General features: G+C 42.5%; 1 protein-coding gene across 1 annotated transcript in view; it reads left to right on the forward strand.

Moving 5' to 3' along the window:
* Positions 1 to 22,370, forward strand: part of CA13 (carbonic anhydrase 13) — a 56,179-nt gene that overhangs the window by 28,248 nt on the left and 5,561 nt on the right. The window contains exons 4-6 of the mRNA XM_056522257.1: positions 16,085 to 16,203; positions 16,988 to 17,083; positions 18,988 to 19,050. Coding sequence (XP_056378232.1) covers positions 16,085 to 16,203; positions 16,988 to 17,083; positions 18,988 to 19,050 — 278 coding nt within the window. The remainder of the gene's footprint in view (positions 1 to 16,084; positions 16,204 to 16,987; positions 17,084 to 18,987; positions 19,051 to 22,370) is intronic.

Consider the following 22,370-nt stretch of genomic DNA (forward strand, 5'->3'; position numbering starts at 1 on the left):
AGGTAGAAGTTTTCATCTTCGGTCCAACGCAGACCTGACCTCGACGGCGGGACATTCCATCTGTCATTGCCAACTCTAAAAGTTTCCATCCCTGACGCCTGCCAGCACCGGGACCCGGAGGTGGTTCACCTGCAGTGATGATATTTAGTGCTCTTTCCATCTAGCCCAATGGGAGAGCTCCGCTCATAAGGACCGGTAATCTACTGTACAGCTGCTAGCTATTTGTTCTGATACAGAGACACGGAGAAACTTGCAACAGAGAATATTATTTATTTTCCTCACAGTGGAAACATATTGAACATTGTTGCACTTTTATCTGTTAAGAGGAATTTGTTCCAAAATTGCATACATCCTTGCATCCTTTCCATCTTTACAGTGAAAAAGGACTGGTTTCAAGGACACTATCTAGCAATTAAGTGTCCATAATCATTTTAGTGCATTCTGTGATAGAAGAAATACTCTTCTTTATATATCAGTGTCAGCCTGTATATTTTAACTTTTTAATAGGTAAATGCATATTCCTCTGGTATTCTCATCATCTTTTATATCATTTAATAAAAATTATATATTTTAGTATACCGTATTTTTCGCCATATAAGACGCACTTTTTCTTCCCCAAAACTGGGGGGAAAAAGTCAGTGCGTCTTGTACGGCGAATACACCCCTATCGCGGCGGTCCCTGCGGCCATCAACGGCCGGGACCCGCGGCTAATACAGGACATCACCGATCGCGGTGATGCCCTGTATTAACCCTTCAGACGCGGCGATCAAAGCTGACCGCCTCGTCTGAAGGGAAAGTGACACTAACCCGGCTGTTCAGTCGGGCTGTTCGGGACCGCCGCGATTTCACCGCGGTGGTCCCGAACAGCCCGACTGAATAGCCGGGTTAGTGCTTACAGGACACCGGGAGGGACCTTACCTGCCTCCTCGGTGTCTTCTCCGTTCAGGGATCCCCTGTATGCCGGCGCTCTTCTTCCTCGTCATCACGTCGTCGCGTACGTGCGTCGGCGTGCGTAACGACGTGATGGCGACAACAGAGAGCGAGGATACCCGGCCGGCAGCAGAGACGTTCTGGAGCGACGGGGACACGGCGACAGCGATGGAGCGACATCCAGGGCAACGGTGACGGGTCCGGAGCGGCAGGGACACGTGAGTATTACCTCCTCCTGCAGTGGTCTTCAATCTGCAGACCTCCAGATGTTGCAAAACTACAACTCCCAGCATGCCCGGACAGCCAACGGCTGTCCGGGCATGCTGGGAGTTGTAGTTTTGCAACATCTGGAGGTCCGCAGGTTGAAGACCACTATTGGGTTCAAAATCTTTATTTTTTTAGATTTTGCCCCTAAAACTTGGGTGCGTCTTATACGCCGGTGCGTCCTATAGGACGAAAAATACGGTAATTGAAGCACGATCCTTGGTTCTTTAATCATAGTCTAATTACGTTTATTGTACCTTCCTTGAGGTCTGGGTACTTTTCATTTATTAGGTGAGTTTTAACAATTTAATTATTCTGTGATTCCAATAAATTAAAAGTCCAAATGCATAGAAGTATATATATATATATATATATATATATATATATATATATATATATATATATATAAAAGTAGAAATGAAAAACACAAAGGGAAGAAAATGGTGGGAATCCTGAAATAATATGGGGGGGGGCACCAGTGTGCTGTGGCAAACCTAGCAGGAGACAAACACCTGAATTTAGTCCCTATAGAAACAAGCGATGGGTTAACATCGGTAAAATATACGTTTATCATAAGATGTACAGTCAAAAAAGTAATAAATAACCATACCATAAAGATATGTACATAACCCTTGGCTCATGAGAACATACCGTAACTCATAGCTCATGAGAAATACAAAGCACAAGCTTCCTAAGGGAAACGTCTTCACGTTGGGGTATTCTTTCTTTTGTATGTACTTGTCTTTATGAGAAAAGGTTTTGTGCATTTTATGTTTTTTTTTATTGGTCTCTTTTTCTTTGAACATTGTATTTTAATTCATGAATTTATAAAAGGGTTTTTACATATATTTAATGATTTTGTTTTCTGATTTTGCATTGTTTGCTTCATGATGCATAAAAAAACAATGATGGTCTGGAATTAACATTGAATTTTGGACTTTGAATAAGCATATGCCTCATATTTTAACATATGAACTTTCTTATTCATTGACTTTATTGCTTCAACTCAAAAATGCAAGACAATAAAAATATGTTTGAAGTCATTGCCAGTTTTGGATTATTATCCAGACAAGTTTTTATAAGAATGTTCTTGGCTTTAAAATTATTTTCTGTTAAATAATCAACCAGCCCTAATACTTTGCCTCTAAATATTTGATGTTTCCCATAAGTCAACCATTCATTCCTAACAATTTCAAAGCTTACTATTCTTGATAAGGATCTAAAAAGGTTGCAAAGACGTCATAAAACTAGATACAGCATGCCAGCGGTAGTGCTTAGTCTGCCACTTAATGTCCCTGACTTTTGACCACACGAGTTTCTTACATCTTGTATCATACAAAAGAAATCTGTCAATAACTTCGGCTCTTATCTATCTACTATTATTATAGGCAATGCAAGGTCAAGTACACCTACTTAATGATACAAAGACAACATTCAGTGTTACCAAGTTTACCTGAGATTCTCAGCGTTATAAAGGCATGTTCATATGTTTAATCTCATTCAGATTTTGTGCGTAATCCATTCTGATATATATGTGAATTCCGCTGCAAATCCACATTCCATTATGATAGAAATCTGTGCTGTAGTTTATAGGATGCAAATACAGCATTGATATAACCCCTTAACCCCTTAAGGACTCAGCCCATTTGGGCCTTAAAGCGCAACTGTCATGAAATTTTGGTGCAATAACCTGCACACAGCCTTTGTACTGTGTGCAGGTGGTGGGTATAGCAATATACCCAGGGACACAGTTGACTACCGCCAGGCCTCCTCAACATTCCTATCCCCCATAAAAGTTGGTGTTTTTGTAAAATGGAGTCAAGAACATTTTCTATGAAGGTCTGCCATGTGTATATACACTTTGTCTGTGCTGTCAGTCTTATTTACAGAAAACATGTGACAACTGCCCTATAATATACTGTATTTAAAGGAGATTTATAAAAAACCTGTGCAGAGAAAGAGCGGTGCAGTCGCCCATAGCAACCAATCAGATCATTTTTCTGAGGGCTTTTCCTCTGCAAAGGTTTTAATAAATCTCCCCCTATATGCCCCGGTCTGACCTCTATATGACAGAACCCATCACCCATCCCCAATCACCCAGCACCCATCCCCAATCACCCAGCACCCATCCCCAATCACCCAGCACCAATCACCCATCCCCAATCACCCATCACCCATCCCCAATCACCCAGCACCCATCCCCAATCACCCAGCACCAATCACCCAGCACCCATCACCAATCACCCATCCCCAATCACCCAGCACCCATCACCCATCCCCAATCACCCAATCACCCATCCCCAATCACCCAGCACCCATCCCCAATCACCCATCCCCAATCACCCAGCACCAATCACCAATCACCCAGCACCAATCACCCAGCACCAATCACCCAGCACCAATCACCCAGCACCCATCCCCAATCACCCAGCACCCATCACCCACCTTATGCAGGAATCTCAACACAGCTCTGGTTCTTACACTGAAGAGATGACACCACACAAATATATGCTTACAGTCTACAATATACTAGAGTTGGCAAAAAAAAGAATTATAAATATACAAAGACGGCCAGGCATAGCACAGCATACAGGATGGAGGCAGGGAAGCTCCGCCTCCATTGTGCAAAAGACTGAATTCGCATACTAGCAATGTGGGGCAATACCTAGAAAACGGGAAGACCAATTTTTGTATACTGCACTGTAACCTAGTATATTGGGTTTAGTGCGAGTAAACAGCCTGTCAGTTTCCCTTTAATTATATACCGTACCCCCCTTAATTCCCTATATACTGTGCCACCATTCATCTATTAATTCCCTATATACCGTACCCCCCTTCATGAACTATATACCATGCCACAATTCATCTATTAATTCCCTATATACTGTGCCACCATTCATCTATTAATTCCCTATATACTGTGCCACCATTCATCTATTAATTCCCTATATACTGTGCCACCATTAATGAACTATATACTCTGCCACCATTAATGAACTATTTACTGTGCCACTATTATTTAACTATACTGTGCCACCACTAAGGGTGCGTTCACACCTGCGTATTTTCTGCTGCAGATCTGCTGCAGATTTGCTTTAGCAGATTTCTCTTCCCATTGTCAATGGGAAGCAAAATCTGCAGCAGCAAAATCTGCAGCAGATCTGCAGCAGAAAATACGCACGTGTGAACGCACCCTAAGGATCTATACACAGTGCCAGCATACATAAAAATACAATGTTCCAATATAATGAAATATATACTGTGCTTCCATAAATTCCCTATATACTGTGCTTACATTCCTCCAATAATTCCCTAATAATGTGCTTCATACAATACATACAAGCACATAACATAAAGACACATACAGTACATAGGTCATATACACACATACATAGAGATACTGACACTTACATACAGGTACAAATATACATTAAGAAACATAAATGCACAGACACACATATAACATTGAATATATACTAAAAGATATAGCCAATAAGCACATCATACATACAGGTACACACATACAATCACTCACAGATATATACACACATACATAGATTCACTTGCTCATATATACATAGGCACATACATAGACATAGACACACATATATACACCTCACACTGACATACAGTCACTCAATATATACACAGTCACTTACACTTAGGCCCCAGCCATCCCTCTCTGCACAGGCACATACATAGAGATACACACACACACACACACACACACACACACATATATATATATATACATACACACACACTGAGACACAATCACTCACATATATTTACAGTTACTTACAGTAAGGGCTGTATAGACTGAAGTCTGTGGCCGGACATGCTGTGGGCGGGGCTTCTCTCTGCCTCTTCTGCTCCTGTCTCCTCCGTGTGGAGAGAAACAGAGAAATGGCAGATAATGACAGGGTGAGTGGCGCCCCCTTGCTGCAGGGAGGGCACAGCACCCTCCATTAAACCCCATACAAATCTCCCCAGCAATGGATCCTTTTTACTGCACCTATCACCCTGAGTCTGTAGCTCCTTTTGTGAGGGCACTAGAGGGGCAGGTGAGGAAAAGGGCAGGGGCTCCAGCCCCCTTTCACTCCTATGTGTGCACGTCCCTGTCCGGCACAGAGCGAAGTTCGCACCGTACACTGGATGTCTGGGGTCCACAGCCGAGATCGCTGTGGACCCCAGACATCCACAGCGGCGGGACTCCTGCGATCAGACATACACTGCTCAAAAAAATAAAGGGAACACTTAAACAACACAATGTAACTCCAAGTCAATCACACTTCTGTGAAATCACACTGTCCACTCAGGAAGCAACACTGATTGACAATCAATTTCACATGCTGTTGTGCTAATGGAACAGACAACAGGTGGAAATTATAGGCAATTAGCAAGACACCCCCAATAAAGGAGTGGTTCGGCAGGGGGTGACCACAGACCACTTCTCAGTTCCTATGCTTCCTGGCTGATGTTTTGGTCACTTTTGAATGCTGGCAGTGCTTTCACTCTAGTGGTAGCATGAGACGGAGTCTACAACCCACACAAGTGGCTCAGGTAGTGCAGCTCCTCCAGGATGGCACATCAATGCGAGCTGTGGCAAGAAGGTTTGCTGTGTCTGTCAGCGTAGTGTCCAGAGCATGGAGGCGCTACCAGGAGACAGGCCAGTACATCAGGAGATGTGGAGAAGGCCATAGGAGGGCAACAACCCAGCAGCAGGACTACTACCTCTGCCTTTGTGCAAGAAGGAGCAGGAGGAGCACTGCCAGAGCCCTCCAGCAGGCCACAAATGTGCATGTATCCACTCAAACGGTCAGAAACAGACTCCATGAGGGTGGCATGAGGGCCCAACGTCCACAGGTGGGGGTTGTAATTACAACCTAACACCGTGCAGGACGTTTGGCATTTGCCAGAGTACACCAAGACTGGCAAATTTGCCACTGGCACCCTGTGCACTTCACAGATTAAAGCAGGTTCACACTGAGCACATGTGACAGAAGTGACAGAGTCTGGAGATGCCGTGGAGAACGTTCTGCTGTCTGCAGCACCCTCCACCATGACTGGTTTGGCGGTGGGTCAGTAATGGTGAGGGGTGGCATTTCTTTTGGGGTCTGCACAGCCCTCCCTGTGCTTGCCAGAGGTAGCCTGACTGCCATTAGGTACCGAGATGAGATCCTCAGACCCCTTGTGAGACCATATGCTGGTGCGGTTGGCCTTGGGTTCCTCCTTATGCAAGACAATACCAGACCATATGTGGCTGGAGTGTGTCAGCAGTTCCTGCAAGAGGAAGGCATTGATGCTATGGACTGGCCCGTCCATTCCCCATACCTGAATCCTATTGAGCACATCTGGGACATCATGTCTCGCTCCATCCACCAACGCCATGTTGCACCACAGACTGTCCAGGAGTTGCCCAGGCGTTGTAGGGAGGACATACGGGCACGTGAAGGCCACACACACTACTGAGCCTCATTTTGACTTGTTTAAGGACATTACATCAAAGTTGGATCAGCCTGTAGTGTGGTTTCCCACTTTGATTTTGAGTGTGACTCCATATCCAGACATCCATCTATATATATAAAACTCAACGTGTGTGTGTGTGTGTGTGTGTATGTATGTATGTATGTTCCACAAAAACTTCCAAACGGCTAAAGATATTAACATGAAACTTGGCACACATGTTACTTATATGTCAACAACAAACATAGGATAGGTGATTTAACCCCTACTCACCCCCATTTGCCAAGGGCGGGGTTTATGTTTAAAGTCCTATAGAAGTCTATGGAAAATATATGTTACTGCATAACTTCCAAACGGCTGGAGATATTTTGATAATACTTGGTCACATGTTACTTATATGTCCACTTAAAATATAGGATAGTTAATTTAACCCTTAACTACCCCCATTTGTAAGGGTCGGGGTTTTTGTTTAAAGTCCCATGCAAATCAATGGGAAATGTATGTTCCCACATAACTTCTGTACGGCTGGAGATATTTCAATACCTGGTACACATATTACAGGTCGGGATATGAGGGCGGGTTGGGAGGTCAGGATAGGAAGTCAGGATAGGAGGATGGGATGGTCGGGATAGGAGGTCGAGTTAGGAGGACTGGATGTGAGGATAGGAGGTGGAGATAGGAGGACGGGATAGGAGGACGGGATGGTCGAGATAGGAGGTCGGGATAGGAGGTCGGGATAGGAAGTCGAGATAGGAGGACGGGATAGGAGGACGGGATAGGGGGTCGAGATAGGAGGATGGGATAGGAGGATGGGATAGGGGGTCAGGATAGGGGGTCGGGATAGGAGGTCGAGATAGGAGGTCTAGATAGGAGGACGGGTTAGGAGGACGGGTTAGGAGGACGGGTTAGGAGGACAGGTTAGGAGGACGGGATAGGAGGACGGGATAGGAGGACGGGATAGGAGGACTGGATAGGAGGACTGGATAGGAGGTCGGGATAGGAGGTCGGGGTATGAGGACGGGATATGGGGTTGGGATATGACAAAAATATATGGGGATGGGATTTGAAGTCAAAAGCTTCCTCCTTTGTCGATTTTCCTCCCCAACAAGGATGAGGAAGGAAAAACCGGTCAACGCCGGGTACTCAGCTAGTGGGTTGATAAATTTGATTTCCATTGATAATATTTGTGTGATTTTGTTGTCAGCGCATTCAACTATGTAAAGATGAAAGTATTTCATACGATTAGTTCATTCATTCAGATCTAGGATATGTTATCTTCGTGTTCCTTTATTTTTTTGAGCAGTGAATTATCCCCTATTCTTTGGATAGGGGATAAGATGTCTAGGGGCGGAGTACCCCTTTAAGGGCACGAGGCACACATTTTATGCCCAGGTGCCGAGTGCACTTTATACTCAATGGGTCCCAGATGCTATCAGCGACAGGGACCCACAACTTATGCCGGACAACACCGAGTCCAGAGTTACTGATTTATGGTCACTTCATGTACCAGAAAATAATGACTAAAAGGCAATTAAAAAGTCCCATCAAAACAAAAATGGTACTGATAAAAATACAGCCCCTTATACATAGAAATGAATAAAATATAAAAAATCCCCCCCCCCTCCCCCACCCAACCCCCACAAATAATTGATGTAATGTCATAATGAAGTACAACTGCTGGCACAAAAAGCAAGCCCTCATATGGCACTGTAGTTAGAGAATTGAAAGAGTGTGGGCCAGGAAGTGAACATCAGAGGAGGCCCACCCCATGAGTATGTCTTAGTAATACTTCATTTTTGTTCTATTTAACCTGGTTTTATGTCCCCCTTCCTTTCTATTCTATCCAACCAACAACTAATTTTACTAATAAAAAAAAGTTAAATACATTCTTAAAAGATGAAATTTAGTTTACAATGTTTTCCTTTTTAACCCCTTAACGACGCAGGACGTATATTTACGTCCTGCGCCGGCTCCCGCGATATGAAGCGGGATCGCGCCGCGATCCCGCATCATATCGCGTGGGTCCCGGCGCTAATCAACGGCCGGGACCCGCGGCTAATACCACACATCGCAGATCGCGGCGATGTGCGGTATTAACCCTTTAGAAGCGGCGGTCAAAGCTGACCGCCGCTTCTAAAGTGAAACTGAAAGTATCCCGGCTGCTCAGTCGGGCTGTTCGGGACCGCCGCGGTGAAATCGCGGCGTCCCGAACAGCTGATCGGACACCGGGAGGGCTCTTACCTGCCTCCTCGGTGTCCGATCGACGAATGACTGCTCCGTGCCTGAGATCCAGGCAGGAGCAATCAAGCGCCGATAATGCTGATCACAGGCGTGTTAATACACGCCTGTGATCAGGATGAGAGATCAGTGTGTGCAGTGTTATAGGTCCCTATGGGACCTATAACACTGCAAAAAAAAAGTAAAAAAAAAGTGTTAATAAAGGTCATTTAACCCCTTCCCTAATAAAAGTTTGAATCACCCCCCTTTTCCCATAAAAAAAATAAAACAGTGTAAAATAAAATAAAAATAAACATATGTGGTATCGCCGCGTGCGTAAATGTCCGAACTATAAAAATATATCATTAATTAAGCCGTACGGTCAATGGCATACGCGCAAAAAAATTCCAAAGTCCAAAAAAGCGTATTTTGGTAACTTTTTATAACATTAAAAAATGAATAAAAAGTGATCAAAAAGTCAGATCAAAACAAAAATCATACCAATAAAAACTTCAGATCACGGCGCTAAAAATGAGTCCTCATACCGCCCCGTATGTGGAAAAATAAAAAAGTTATAGGGGTCAGAAGATGACATTTTTAAACGTATACATTTTCCTGCATGTAGTTATGATTTTTTCCAGAAGTGCGACAAAATCAAACCTATATAAGTAGGGTATCATTTTAACTGTATGGACCTACAGAATAATGATAAAGTGTAATTTTTACCGAAATATGCACTGCGTAGAAATGGAAGCCCCCAAAAGTTACAAAATGGCGTTTTTTTTCCGATTTTGTCGCACAATGATTTTTTTTTCCGTTTCGCCGTGCATTTTGGGGTAAAATGACTAATGTCACTGCAAAGTAGAATTGGCGACGCAAAAAATAAGCCATAATATGGATTTTTAGGTGGAAAATTGAAAGGGTTAGGATTTTTAAAAGGTAAGGAGGAAAAAACGAAAGTGCAAAAACGGAAAAACCCTGAGTCCTTAAGGGGTTAAAAAGCAAAACAAAAAAACACTCATAGCAAAAAACACTGTCTGGCACTGGGCTGTGTATACCTTGTCGAAATTTTTAGTCCTATGTTTGGCTATAGATCACTACAGCCAGTAATTGGTAATTGGCCAGCACATTAAAGGGGTACTCCGCTGAAAAACATTGTATACCTTATCCGAAGGATAGGGAATAAGATGTCTGATCGCAGGGGTCCTGCGGCTGGGGTCACCTGCGATCTCCATGGCGTCAGCGGCAGTGTCCAGAACAAGGAAGCTTAGAGCTAGTATGTAGCTGTGACGCCTCCTCCCATAGATATGAATGGAGGGGGCTTGGCGGCTGTTGTCGCCCGTAATCTGGCATGGAGCGGAGTTCGCTCCGTGCACGGATGACTGGGGTGCTGTGTCGGAGATCATGGGGTCCCCAGCGGTGGGACCTACGCGATCAGACATCGTATCCCCTATTCTTTGGATAAGGGATAAGATAAGATGTGTTTCAGATGAGTAGCCCTTTAACCCCTTAAGGACCAGGACCATTTTAGCCTTAAGGACCAGACCAATTTTATTTTAGCATTTTAGTTTTTTCCTCTTTGCCTTCAAAAAATCATAACTCTCTTATATTTCCATCCACAGACCCATATGAGGGCTTGTTTTTTGCGTCACCAATTGTACTTTCTAATTACATTAATTATTTTACCATAAAATGTACGTCGCAACCAAACAAATATTATTTATGTGGGAAAATTAAAAAGAAAACCGCAATTTAGCAAATTTTGGAAGGTTTTGTTTTCCCGCTGTACACTTTCCGGCAAAAATGACATGTTTTCGATTAAAATGATACCCATGGTTATATGATTTTCTATAATTGTACCGCTTAAAAAAAATCTCAATCCATTTTAACAAAATTAGTATGTTTGAAATTGCCCTATTTTGACCACCTATAACTTTCTCATTTTTCCGTATATGGGGCGATATGAGGGCTCATTTTTGCGCCATGATCTGTAGTTTTTATCAGTACCACTTTTGCTTAGCTTTTACTTTTTATAATTTTTTTATAAATTTTTTGGGGAATAAAATGTGACAAAAAAGCAGAAATTTTGGACTTATTTTTAAAATTTTTTACATTTACGCTGTTCACAGTACGGGATAATTAACAATATATTTTTATAGTTCAGACTTTTACGCATGCTGTGATACCAAATATGTCTATAAATTTTTTTTTTACGCTTTTTTGGGGGTAGAATGGGAAAAACTGACATTTTACTTTTTTATTGGGCAGGGGATTTTTCTAATTTTTTTACTTTTTTATTTTACATTTTTTTACTTCTTGTTTTTACACTTTTTATGTCCCCATAGGGGACTGTTCATAGCAATCAGTTGATTGCTAATACTGTTCAGTGCTATGTATAGGACATAGCACTGCTCAGTATTATCGGTCATCTTCTGCTCTGGTCTGCTCGATCGCAGACCAGAGAAAAAGACCCTGGGAGATGGCCGGAGCCAGGTGAGGGGACCTCCGGCCGCCATGCTGGATGATCGGATCGCCGCGGCAGCGATGCGGTCGATCCGATCATCCATTCAAATTACCGCATTGCTGCAGATGCCGTGATCTCTATTGATCACGGCATCTGAGGGGTTAATGGCGGACATCCGAGCGATCGCGGATGTCCGCCATTACCGGCGGGTCCCTGGCTGCTGATAGCAGCCGGGACCTACCGGGCAAGACGTGAGCACCGCTCCGGTGCTCGCGATCATGGCGGCGCATAAATGTACGCCATGGTGTGCTAAGTACCATGTCACCATGACGTACATTTACGTCCATTGTCGTTAAGGGGTTAAGCAAGGTAAACACTGAAAACCAGGAGTCCCGTGGGGGCTCTAGATTGGTGGCTATGTGAGTATGGGCTTTGTTTTTTATACTCTCACAGAATAGAATACAATAAACCCCTTTAAAGCATACTTGTCATTTAAGGTAAATTTGTAGGATAATCTGTTGTGTCTCTATATACGTGAGAAGTAGCATTATTTCTGCCCATTAAATAACTTGTATAGACTATAAGCTCTCGTGAGCAGGGCCCTCACTCCTCTTGTTTGAATAATCAGTGTGAATTATTGTAATGTCTAATTGTGTACCTTTGTGTACCCTCAAAACTGTAAAGTGCAGCGTAATTTGTTGCCACTATATAAATAAATATTATTATTATCAAAGGAGTCTGATAAGGAAAGCAAGAGGCATTTCTCTAATAAGATATAGCTTAATAATGCATAGTTTGTTGAAACAACACTGATCTTTTAGGCTAAGTTTCTACTTGTTTTTTTTCTGGCAGTTTTTGGAATACTGCCACTGCAGTTCTTGAGCCAAATCCAGAAGTGTATTCAAAAGGAATAGGAAAAATAAAGGAAGGACTTACACTTCTCCTCCCTTATGGATCCACTTCTGACTTTGACTGAAAAACTGCAGTGGCAGTATTCCAAAAGTGCCAGGAAACAAACCAAGTGGAAACTTAGCCTTAGCCTAACTAAATATTATCACAATTGTAACAACAGTGAATAGTTGAAATAATTGTGTGAAAACAATTCTCCAGTATGTCATAATAAATGTCCCAGCTCTCCTCCACATTGTGGCGGGTTTTGCAACTTCAATGTCCTTGGTTTGAACTTGATCAAAAGGCCAAATGTACATGGTTTTCTTCCATTCCTTCCTTCTTTAGAAACATATTGATGTGTTCATTGGTTTCCTATTGAAGTGACTCAAGGGTCTTTTGTCTAACATGAGAAAATAGACTGCTAGCCCCAGTTGGGAGAAAAAAAACTCTCAGTGAAACTCTTTTTTTTGGGTTCTCCCGCCCCCATGTCACGCCCCCCCCGCAACGTATTGCCGCTCCGAGCAGGCACATCTAAAGGCACCATGTAGCAGTCCTTCAGCGGCGGATCAGGAGCATAAAATACACTTTGGATCCGCTCGTCTGAACGTACCCTTAAAGCGTGTTACCCCATTAGTAAGGAGATTATATGAGGAGGGGTTTGTTACAATGCCTATGGGCAGTGCATATGAGTATGGATGGAGCAATTTGGTATAGGTGTGGTATATTGATGTGGATCTGGCATACCTTGTTGGGGAGGAGCTTAGGGGCCTTTTCAGTAGGTCTCGCAGGGGGGCCCCCCAAATGTATTGCTACCCCACTGCCTGAGTGGGAATTGGGAGACCCCACTCCATTCACTTCAGGAGAAAATGTTTCTTGAATTAACCGCTTGCAGATTGCTGCATGTAAAGGAAGTATTACTTTACTGAGAGAGTAGTGGATGCATGGAATAGCCTTCCTGCAGAAGTGGTCGCTGCAAATACAGTGAAGGAGTTTAAACATGCATGGGATAAGCATAAGGCTATCCTTCATATAAGATAGGGCCAGGGGCTATTCATAGTTTTCAGATTATTGGGCAGACTAGATGGGCCAAATGGTTCTTATCTGCCGACACATTCTATGTTTCTATGTAAAGGCAGTCTGAAATTAACTCTGCAAGCACATCCCTAAATGTCAGGGTCAAGGTCTGCAGCCTTACAGACACATGTCAACAGGCATACATAAGGCTTTGGTCTCATTCACATCAGTGTTGGAGCACTGATTCTGTTGATGGTGTCCGTTGTGACACATGTTGTCGAGATTTATTTGCGCCTGTAATGGAGTTCCCTAACACTAATGTGAACCCAGCGCTGCTTCTTCATGTGATCACTGGGTATCTGCAGTAGCTACAAAGGGTTTTAGGGGGTCTGTATTACCCCTGGAACTGGGATTAATGTGTCAGAAAATTAAATACACTGTGAATCGCCTTGCTGTTCATGAGCATAAAAAAGGTTGCACCCAGTTTCGAATCTAATCAACTGTCTCTAAATATGTTTTTAGAAATTTTTTGTTACTAGTGGAGATGTAGGCACAGTCCAATTATATAATTCTATACTGTAGCGCGTCTATAGACGTTGGCTAACAGTGGTGTAGATATTTTAACAGACTTTACTCACAGTTAAGGGCAACAGAAATCCCTTTTGCAGGGCATATGCTAAAGTTAATCATGACTAACATGCTGGAAGCCCACAAAGAGTTCATTTCATGCAGTAGAGTCCTTGCTTAGCTAATTCCCTCTTCTGGCTAGACAATTGCCTCTCTCGAAGAAAGAACAGGATTTTAGAAATGAATGCCCTCTCAGTGCAGACTGGAGACAGTCTTAGGTAGAAACCACCTGAAGCGCCACACGGTGCAGTGATCACTGTAACCGACTGGATGTAGGTTCACTGGCAAAGCGATGACTTGGTTACTTATGATTGTAGGAGGCTTTCTCTGAAAACAGAATTTTGACTAGGCCTAGAGCTCCTTCTCCTATTGTGATCTAGAAGAAAGCAGACAGGCACATCTGCACACTACTCTGTCAAAGGCCAGACTAAACTGGTTTGCTTCCAGGGAGACAGAGTGGGACTTGAAATCCTCCTCCTTCAAAAGCTTCTAGTAGAAGCATAGAAACAAGCTGAAGAGAGTCATGTGACTAATATAACATGCATTCTTATACGTATGGTTTACCAGTGGGGGCAGATAAGATAGAAAATGTTAACTCTTGCACATCCATAATACCACATTGTAGGCAAATGTCTACTTCAGTAACTGGGAGACTTTCTAGGGTTCCTACAAATTGAAGGACCAATTTTATTTTATGATATAACTCCTGTGGGTATTGAACAGTTCCTCATCCTTCACATATACAGTAGTGGAGACAAAAAGAAATCGCATAGAGAGGTCTCATTTCCAATATGAGTTTATTTTAAAGTATAGATCATTTACCTGACACAACCTGTGAGTGTCTATGTTAACGCAGTGTTCCAGGACTTATCTTGATGGCCTAAAGTAATGGTAGGCCATCAACAATCATGGCTGACTCCCAACGCCACCACCAACTAATCAACTGGCTGAAGGGATTGTGGCACTCTGATGAGTACTACTTCTCCTTTTTTTGTGGTACTTTTTTGTAGTACCATGAAGCTTCAATTGAATGGCACTGCAATGAAAACCACTGCTGCTACTGAATGTATAACATACCACACAATTCCTGGTAAACAATTAAGGTGACCGACACTCCTCAGAGTGCTACAGCCTGCAGATTGGTGGGGCAGGCAGTAGTTAGAATTTTTCTTCTTTTAGGATATGTAAGATAAAAAAACAGGTAGGTATACTGTAGAACGTATATTTTTGTGTATGTGTTAAACACCAGTATGAAACAACAGCAACCTATCCGATAACTACTACCAACATGGCAAATGACTCTTAGAGCAGAAAAATCTTTTTTGGTTATACATTTCTATTCCTGAGAAAATCATGGCAACTAACATTGTTTTGCATTTGTCCGCCTAGTAAAAGGAAGTCAACTGAGTTTGAGCTGGTTCTAGAAGGTCCAGCCAAATATATTAGGCATGAGAAGACAATGAGGCACCATTGGAAGAGGGCAAGAGATACAAGGCAAGCAATTAATCGTGCATTGTGAAAAATGACTTTCTTGCTTAAATCACATTCCTGTCCTTGTATGAATGTATTACAACAACAAAGAATAGGGCCTGAGAAAAGTTTTTTCTTATTCCTGTTTGGAATGGGAATTCCTGCTTATTGGTCACAGGGTTTCATTTATATTCTCTTGCATTTACTACAGCTCAGCAGTAACTCAGTGGTTCTTCTACGTCAACTTTTTTCACTATACATTTTTACCAGTCTTCTTTTGGATTCATGTCATCTCTCCTGACATGTCTGAATAAGTACTTGCATTCTCTATGAATACCAAAGTCTTTAGGATATTTTCTTACAAGTCTGTTTTGTGCCATTCCTTAGTTATTCCTTTTGGAAATGTAATAAAATAGGGGGCTCCTGTTTCCCTTGTGAATGGAGTGTGTCCTTACACCTTCTAACACTGTCCAGTTAGAGAAATAGGAAAGACCAGTGATCCATATACCGTATTTATTATAAATTATCAGGTGGAATAATATAGAATGGCACAATGCTTGGTCCCACTATAAGATGCTCTGAGAATGTAGTTTTTTTTTTAGGAATATACAATGTGTATTATTTGACATAAAAAGGGTAAAGTAAAATTAATCTTTATAGCTAACAAGTTCTTTTTAGTTTTGGCTCCTTTGAAATTGAATGGTGAAATGTATTACTGTATTTTTTATTTTTCGTGGTAGTGATAAGAGGTGGACCACTACATGGCAGCTACAGATTGCGCCAATTACATTTTCACTGGGGACCTTGTGACAGTTATGGAGCAGAGCATAAACTGGATGGAAGAGATTATCCGGCAGAGGTACGAAGATTTTTTATAAATGATAATGTAAAATGATTTATGTTAATTAAAATTAAATACAACACCCAACAAAAATACCTTAAAGGGGTTCTCCGCACCTAGACATTTTATCTCCTTTCCAAAGGATAGGGGATAAGATGTCTGATTGCGGGGGGCCCACCGCTTGGGGACCCCCGCAATCTCGGTTGCGGCACCACAGACATCCAGTGCACGGAGCAAACTTCGCTCCATGCCGGATATTACTTCATGGCCATGCCCCCTCAATGCAAGTCTATGGGAGGAGGCGTGAGCCGTCACGCCCTTTCCAATAGACTTGCATTGAGGGGGCGTGGCCATGACGTCACGAGCAAGGAGAGGAGTGATGCACCCGATCCTTTAAATGAACGCCGGGTGCAGCAGGGAGATCACGGGGGTCTCCAGGGGTGGGACCCCCGCGATCAGACATCTTATCCCCTATCCTATGGATAGGGATAAGATGTCTACAGGCGGAGTACCCCTTTAAGTGCCCTGTGTGTGGGGGGCAGGACATCATTGAAAGTAAAAAGAACAGGACCAGAAGATGCTTGTGTATTTCTGGCATTCCCATCGACAATGCATGGAGCGGCATGTGCCGACTCCACTGCTCAATACACAGGAAGAGGCGAGGCCTCATTCTGGAGATCACTGGGGGTCTCAGTGGTGGAATCCCTATGATAAGACACTTACCCCTATTTTGCAGATAGGGGATAAAGTTTAAAGTGCTGGCGTACCTTTTTAATTGTTGATTGATTGATATTTGTTTCAGCTTCATATTGTCCACTGGAACTCAGAAAAATATGCAAGCTTTGTGGAGGCTGCTTATAAGCCAGATGGATTAGCTGTTTTGGGAATATTTCTAAAGGTAAGGATTTTGGTTTTAAATCTTTTCTCATCTTAGCATTTTTTTTCTCTCACACACCAAGACATATCTTGAAGCTCTTGGGCCCCTCTTCAGAATCTGCACAGGACCTCCCCAAATGTCATAAGATATAATACTACTGCCTTCTTATGTGGCAGTCCGCCTTTGGCTTCATGTGCACCAGAGTACAGATAAAACTATCGGTGAGATTTATCAAAACCTGTGTAGAGTCATAGTGGTGCAGTTGCCCATAGCAACAGATTGCTTCTTTCATTTTTAAAAAGGCCTCTGAAAAATGAAAGAAGGAATATGATTAGTTGCTATGGGCAACTGCCCCACTCACAGGTTTTGATAAGTCTCCCCCTATAACTTCTGTACCTCTTATAGCTTTTCCACAGTGTCTTTTCCCTCTCATTCCATACATCTATGATATCTTGGTATAGACTAGCATACCATTAATGTTCCTGTCTGTTGAGCAAACGGTAGGAAGAAATGTAAAAGGAACCAAATATGAGTGGTGTCCTTGTAGTTAACTCTTCTGTTTAAGGAATAATAAACTTCACAGGCTGTGGGTGATAATGATAGAGGCCTTTTGGTGACCACTCTGCTGAGGAGATTATCTTGACACACCTAGTCCTAGCTTGCAAACTTGGAACACTATACTCCAAGTTTGGTGTTTACACTAAGGATAAACACAAGTTCACAATGCTTTGCAGTTCTCACTTGGTTGAGGTAACATCAGCAGCAGTTTTTGGCTGTGTGTGGCAAAGGCCCAGATTTATCAAACTGTGTGAGAGAAAAAATAGAGGGATTTTTCTACAGCAAGCAATCTTATACTTAGCTAATGAGTTCTGTGGTAAAGTGAAAGCTGAGCTGTCATTGGTTCTTGTGGGAAAATGACCCTATTTTTTCTCTCACACAGTTTGATAAATCTGAGCCAAAGTCTCTACACTTGGTTTCAGTCCAGTACTAGGCCCCTGTGTGTGGCAAAGTCTCTACACTTGGTTTCAGTCTAGTACTAGGCCGCAGCACCAAGGACACACTATTACACAGTCTTTCAAGCTCCACCCAATGACCCTTCTTCAAGGTTAAAGCGGTACTCCTCTCTAAACATTTTATCCCCTATCCAAAGCATAGGGGATAAGATGTTAGATCGCGGGGGTCCCACTGCTGGGGACCCCCCCCCCCCCCCCGAGATCTCCGGGCCAGCAGCGTCTGGAACATGACACGTCACGTCATGCCCCCTCCATTCATGTCTATGGGAGGGGGCGTGACAGCAGTACATAGCCGTCACACGTCCTCCCATAGACGTAAATGGAGGGGGTGTAGTGGCCGACATCGTCAGTCATCAGGCACGGAGCGGAGTTTGCTCTGTGCAGCAAATGAAAGGGGTGCCACAGCGGAGATCGCCAGCGGCGGGACCCCCGCGATCTAACATCTTATTCCCTGTCCTTTGGATAGGGGATAAGATGTTTAGAGCAGAGTACCACTTTAGCTCTGCTCAGTCTATGGGCTGCTTGAATGGCACTTACTCAGGTGCTCTTACTGGGTGGCCTGTCTCTGCACATGGTAGGTGTTGTCACTACCTTTGTCCGCTTTTGCAAAGAAATTAGCAGCACACTACAAGTTTATCTGTTGAATAAATATGAATCATATTGAACTGCATTACTGCTATATTTTCCTACATGTACAAATGAGGTTCTTAGTGCGCATGTTTATCAAACTGAGTGAGCCCACTTATTAAGGGACCTCATCATATGGAACCTTAACATTGTCCCCAAGTTCAATTTCTTCCCTCTAATGCAAAAAGTATGGCACATAGATCTGACCGATTGGCTTTAGGATCAAACTATAGCATTAACAGTTGTCAAACACTTACTAGAATAACATTTATTAATTTTTTTCAGATTGGAGAACATAACAAAAACCTAGAAAGAATTACAAATGCCTTAGATGACATCAACTTTAAGGTGCCAGTAGTAAAGTTCTGTAATGGAATGTATCAATGTGAACTATTAATTGGCTAATTGAATACTAAGAATAAGCTTATGAATGTTTTATTGTATTAACAATTGGTAAATCTAAAAGTAAATAAATAAATACAAACAAAACAAATGCTATCATTTATGCCAGTTCCTGAAACAGTCTTGGATAAATTTAGCAGAGAAAACCAAGGTCAGGCTTTTTCAAAGGACAGAATCTTGCTCCCTTCTGCAGTATGCTGCCCTTTAGACAAAAATAGCCTGGTCTGTGGTCTGTGAGAAAGAGGAGAAACATTTATATCTGTTGGGATAGAGAGAATTATCTTTTAATTTTTGAATAATGAAAACATTACAGTAAGTTTTGCTCTATGACTATTTGTGTAACTTTTTTGCTTGGTTCTGTATTATACGACTTGTATTATACGACGGGTGTTGCCCCACCCCTCTCCTATTCCCTTCTCCCTTATTTTATGTCACATGTTCCCAACTCCTGTTACCCAACCCTGGTTTTGAGGATTTTGTAATTTTGTTTTATACTCGCACTTTGTACTTGCTGCACCCTAGTATAGATTTGCTGTATGTTCTCAATAAACTGTTACCCTTAAATGGGTATTAGGCCAAGTTTCCACTTGTGTTTTTTTTCTGGCAGCGTTTGGATATCTGCCACTGCAGTTTTTGAGCCAAAGTCAGAAGTGGATCCATAAGGGAGGAGAAATGTAAATCCTTCCTTTATATGTCCTATTCCTTTTGAATATATTTCTGGCTTTGGCTCAAAAACTGCAGTGGCAGATATCCAAAAACTGCAAGCAAAAAAACCAAGTGGAATCCTAGCCTTACAGGATTTTTTGTTCTTTGAATGTAAGACAGGGGCAGCAAAGTTAGTCTAGTTACTTATAAACCTCACCTGTGTATGGTAGCTGGTATCGCACTTTCTTGTCTTTCTTTTCCCCGGAAGTAAATTTTCTGCAGCCTACAAAATGGTGATGTCTTGGACCTTTCCCAGCTTGACAATACATCACAAGTCAGGCGTGAAAGGCGTTTGGCTGCTTTGTCTGTTGTGTGTGAAGCCCCCTAATGAGTTACCATCGCACATGTGCTGCATTCTTCATCACACATATCCATAGCTTTTGTGTCAGGTTGTGCTGGGCTGCAATGAGTTGGGCAAACAATGTATTTGAAACAAAGGATTCTGAAGATTGTAGTCTGAGAGAGGCCACAGAAACAGGAAGAGTAGTCAGTTCCCTAAACAAGCCAGCAGTGTGATGGGGGACACAGGACATGGCCATTTACCACCAAAACAAGCACAGATCCTTAGTAAGCATGCACATTACTGTAGGACACTTATGTTGTCCCCTTATGTTGGATAAGCCCTTTAAGTTTCACCACAGATAAAAACCGTAGTGGAGCAAGACTATTGGTTTTGAATCTAGATAGTGAGTGAATAATTTAATTTTATTAAGGTGTAAAGAGGCTGCCAGGTTGCTAGATGGCAGAACATAGCGTCACCTATAGCAGTAACCTTTCCTGGGTTTTTACAATGTATTAGATACCCCAAGGCTTATAGTAGGGCATGACATTTTTTTAAAAATTGAGATTTCTTGCTATTTTAACACTAATAGGTTGCATATATTTATACTTACTGAAACTTATACTTTATGAAACTTATACTTTCAGATGTCTACTTTATTTTGACAGCATTTTTTTTGTATTTAATTAGCATTTAAAATTAATTAGAAGCCTAACAATATAACTTGAAATTTAGAAAATTTGAAAAGTACATCTTTTTTTTATGTGCTATGCAAGGTTTGCAGAAATTTGAAGGTGGTAGAACATAGGAACACCCCCCCCCCCCCAAATGACCCCATTTTAAAAACTAGACCCCTCAAGGTATTCACTAGGGGGTACAGTGAGTATTTTAACACCATAGTTTTTTGGCAGGAATTATTACAAAGTCAGTGTTAAAAATTCGAAATTTGCATTTTTTTTCCAAATGCATCATTTGTGGGGCATATTTTTTGTACATCACTTCTGATATTGCAAGAAATGCACCCTATATTTTATTGAGCTGTTTGGCCCGTGTTTGGAAATACCCCCGCTTAGGCCATATTTGATTCCTTGGCCGCGTGGTAGGACCCAGAAGGAGAGGAGCGCTATTTGGCTTTCAGGGCATCATTTTAGGCTGAATGGATTATAGGCCTCACTTTATGCCTGCAAAGGGTTTTAGCTGCCAGGACCATACAGAACCCCCACAAGTGACCCCATTTTGTAAACTACACCCCCTAAAGTATTCATCTAGACCAAAAGTGAGTACTTTGAGTCCTTTTTGTGTTGCTGGAATGGTTACAACGTCAGTGAAATTTTTTTAATTTTCACAAATGCATTATTTGTAGGACATATTTTTTGTCCATTGCATCTGAAAAGTAGAAAATGCGCCCCACATTTTATAACGCTGTTTGTCCCGTGTTCGGTAACACCCCCGCTTAGACCGTATTTGGTTGCATGGCCACATGGTGGGACCCAAAAGGAGAGGAGCACCATTTGGCTTTCAGGATATCATTATACAAATTAGAGGCCGCACTTCATCTTGCAAAGCATTCTAGCAATCAGAACAATACTGCACCCCCAGAAGTGACCCCATTTTCGAAACTACACCCCCTAAAGTATTCACTTAGGGCAAAAGTGAGTAGGTTGAGCCCTTATTGTGTGGCTAGAATTATTTCAAAGTCAGTGGAAAAAGAGAACAATTAGCTTTTTTCCCCACAAATTCTTTATTTGTGGGACATCATTTTGGTAAGTTGCTTTTGAAATGGAGGAAATACGCCCCATATTTTTTCACCCTGTCCGTCCCGGGCTGGGCAGTACCCCTACTTAGGCCATATCTGGTTGCCTGACCGCCTGGTAGGACCAAGAAGGAGAGGAGCCCCCTTTTGCTTTCAGGGCATCATTATATGAATAGTCCCCATTCATACTGCGTTTCTGCAGTATAGGTGTCCGTTGTCATGTCAAAAAAGGGATGCCAACGTATACTGTACCCGTCTCATTCAGAATTGAATGGAGCTGCTACAGTATATGTCAGCATCACTCTTTTTGACGTGATGCTGACGGATACCTCTAACATACTGCTGAACGGGATGCGCAGTATGAACGGGACGCAGTGTAGGGTCACATACAGTGCATCCACAGCATATTTCACACCGCGGATGCCCCCGGCAGTCACAAGGGCGAGATCACTGCTGTGGCTGGGTAGCTCAGTGTGCCCACTCATGACTGCCGGCGGGAAATCTGCCGCTATAAGTGGACTTACAAAG

Source organism: Hyla sarda, chromosome 5, assembly GCF_029499605.1.
Source record: "Hyla sarda isolate aHylSar1 chromosome 5, aHylSar1.hap1, whole genome shotgun sequence".
Classification (NCBI taxonomy): Eukaryota; Metazoa; Chordata; class Amphibia; order Anura; family Hylidae; genus Hyla; species Hyla sarda.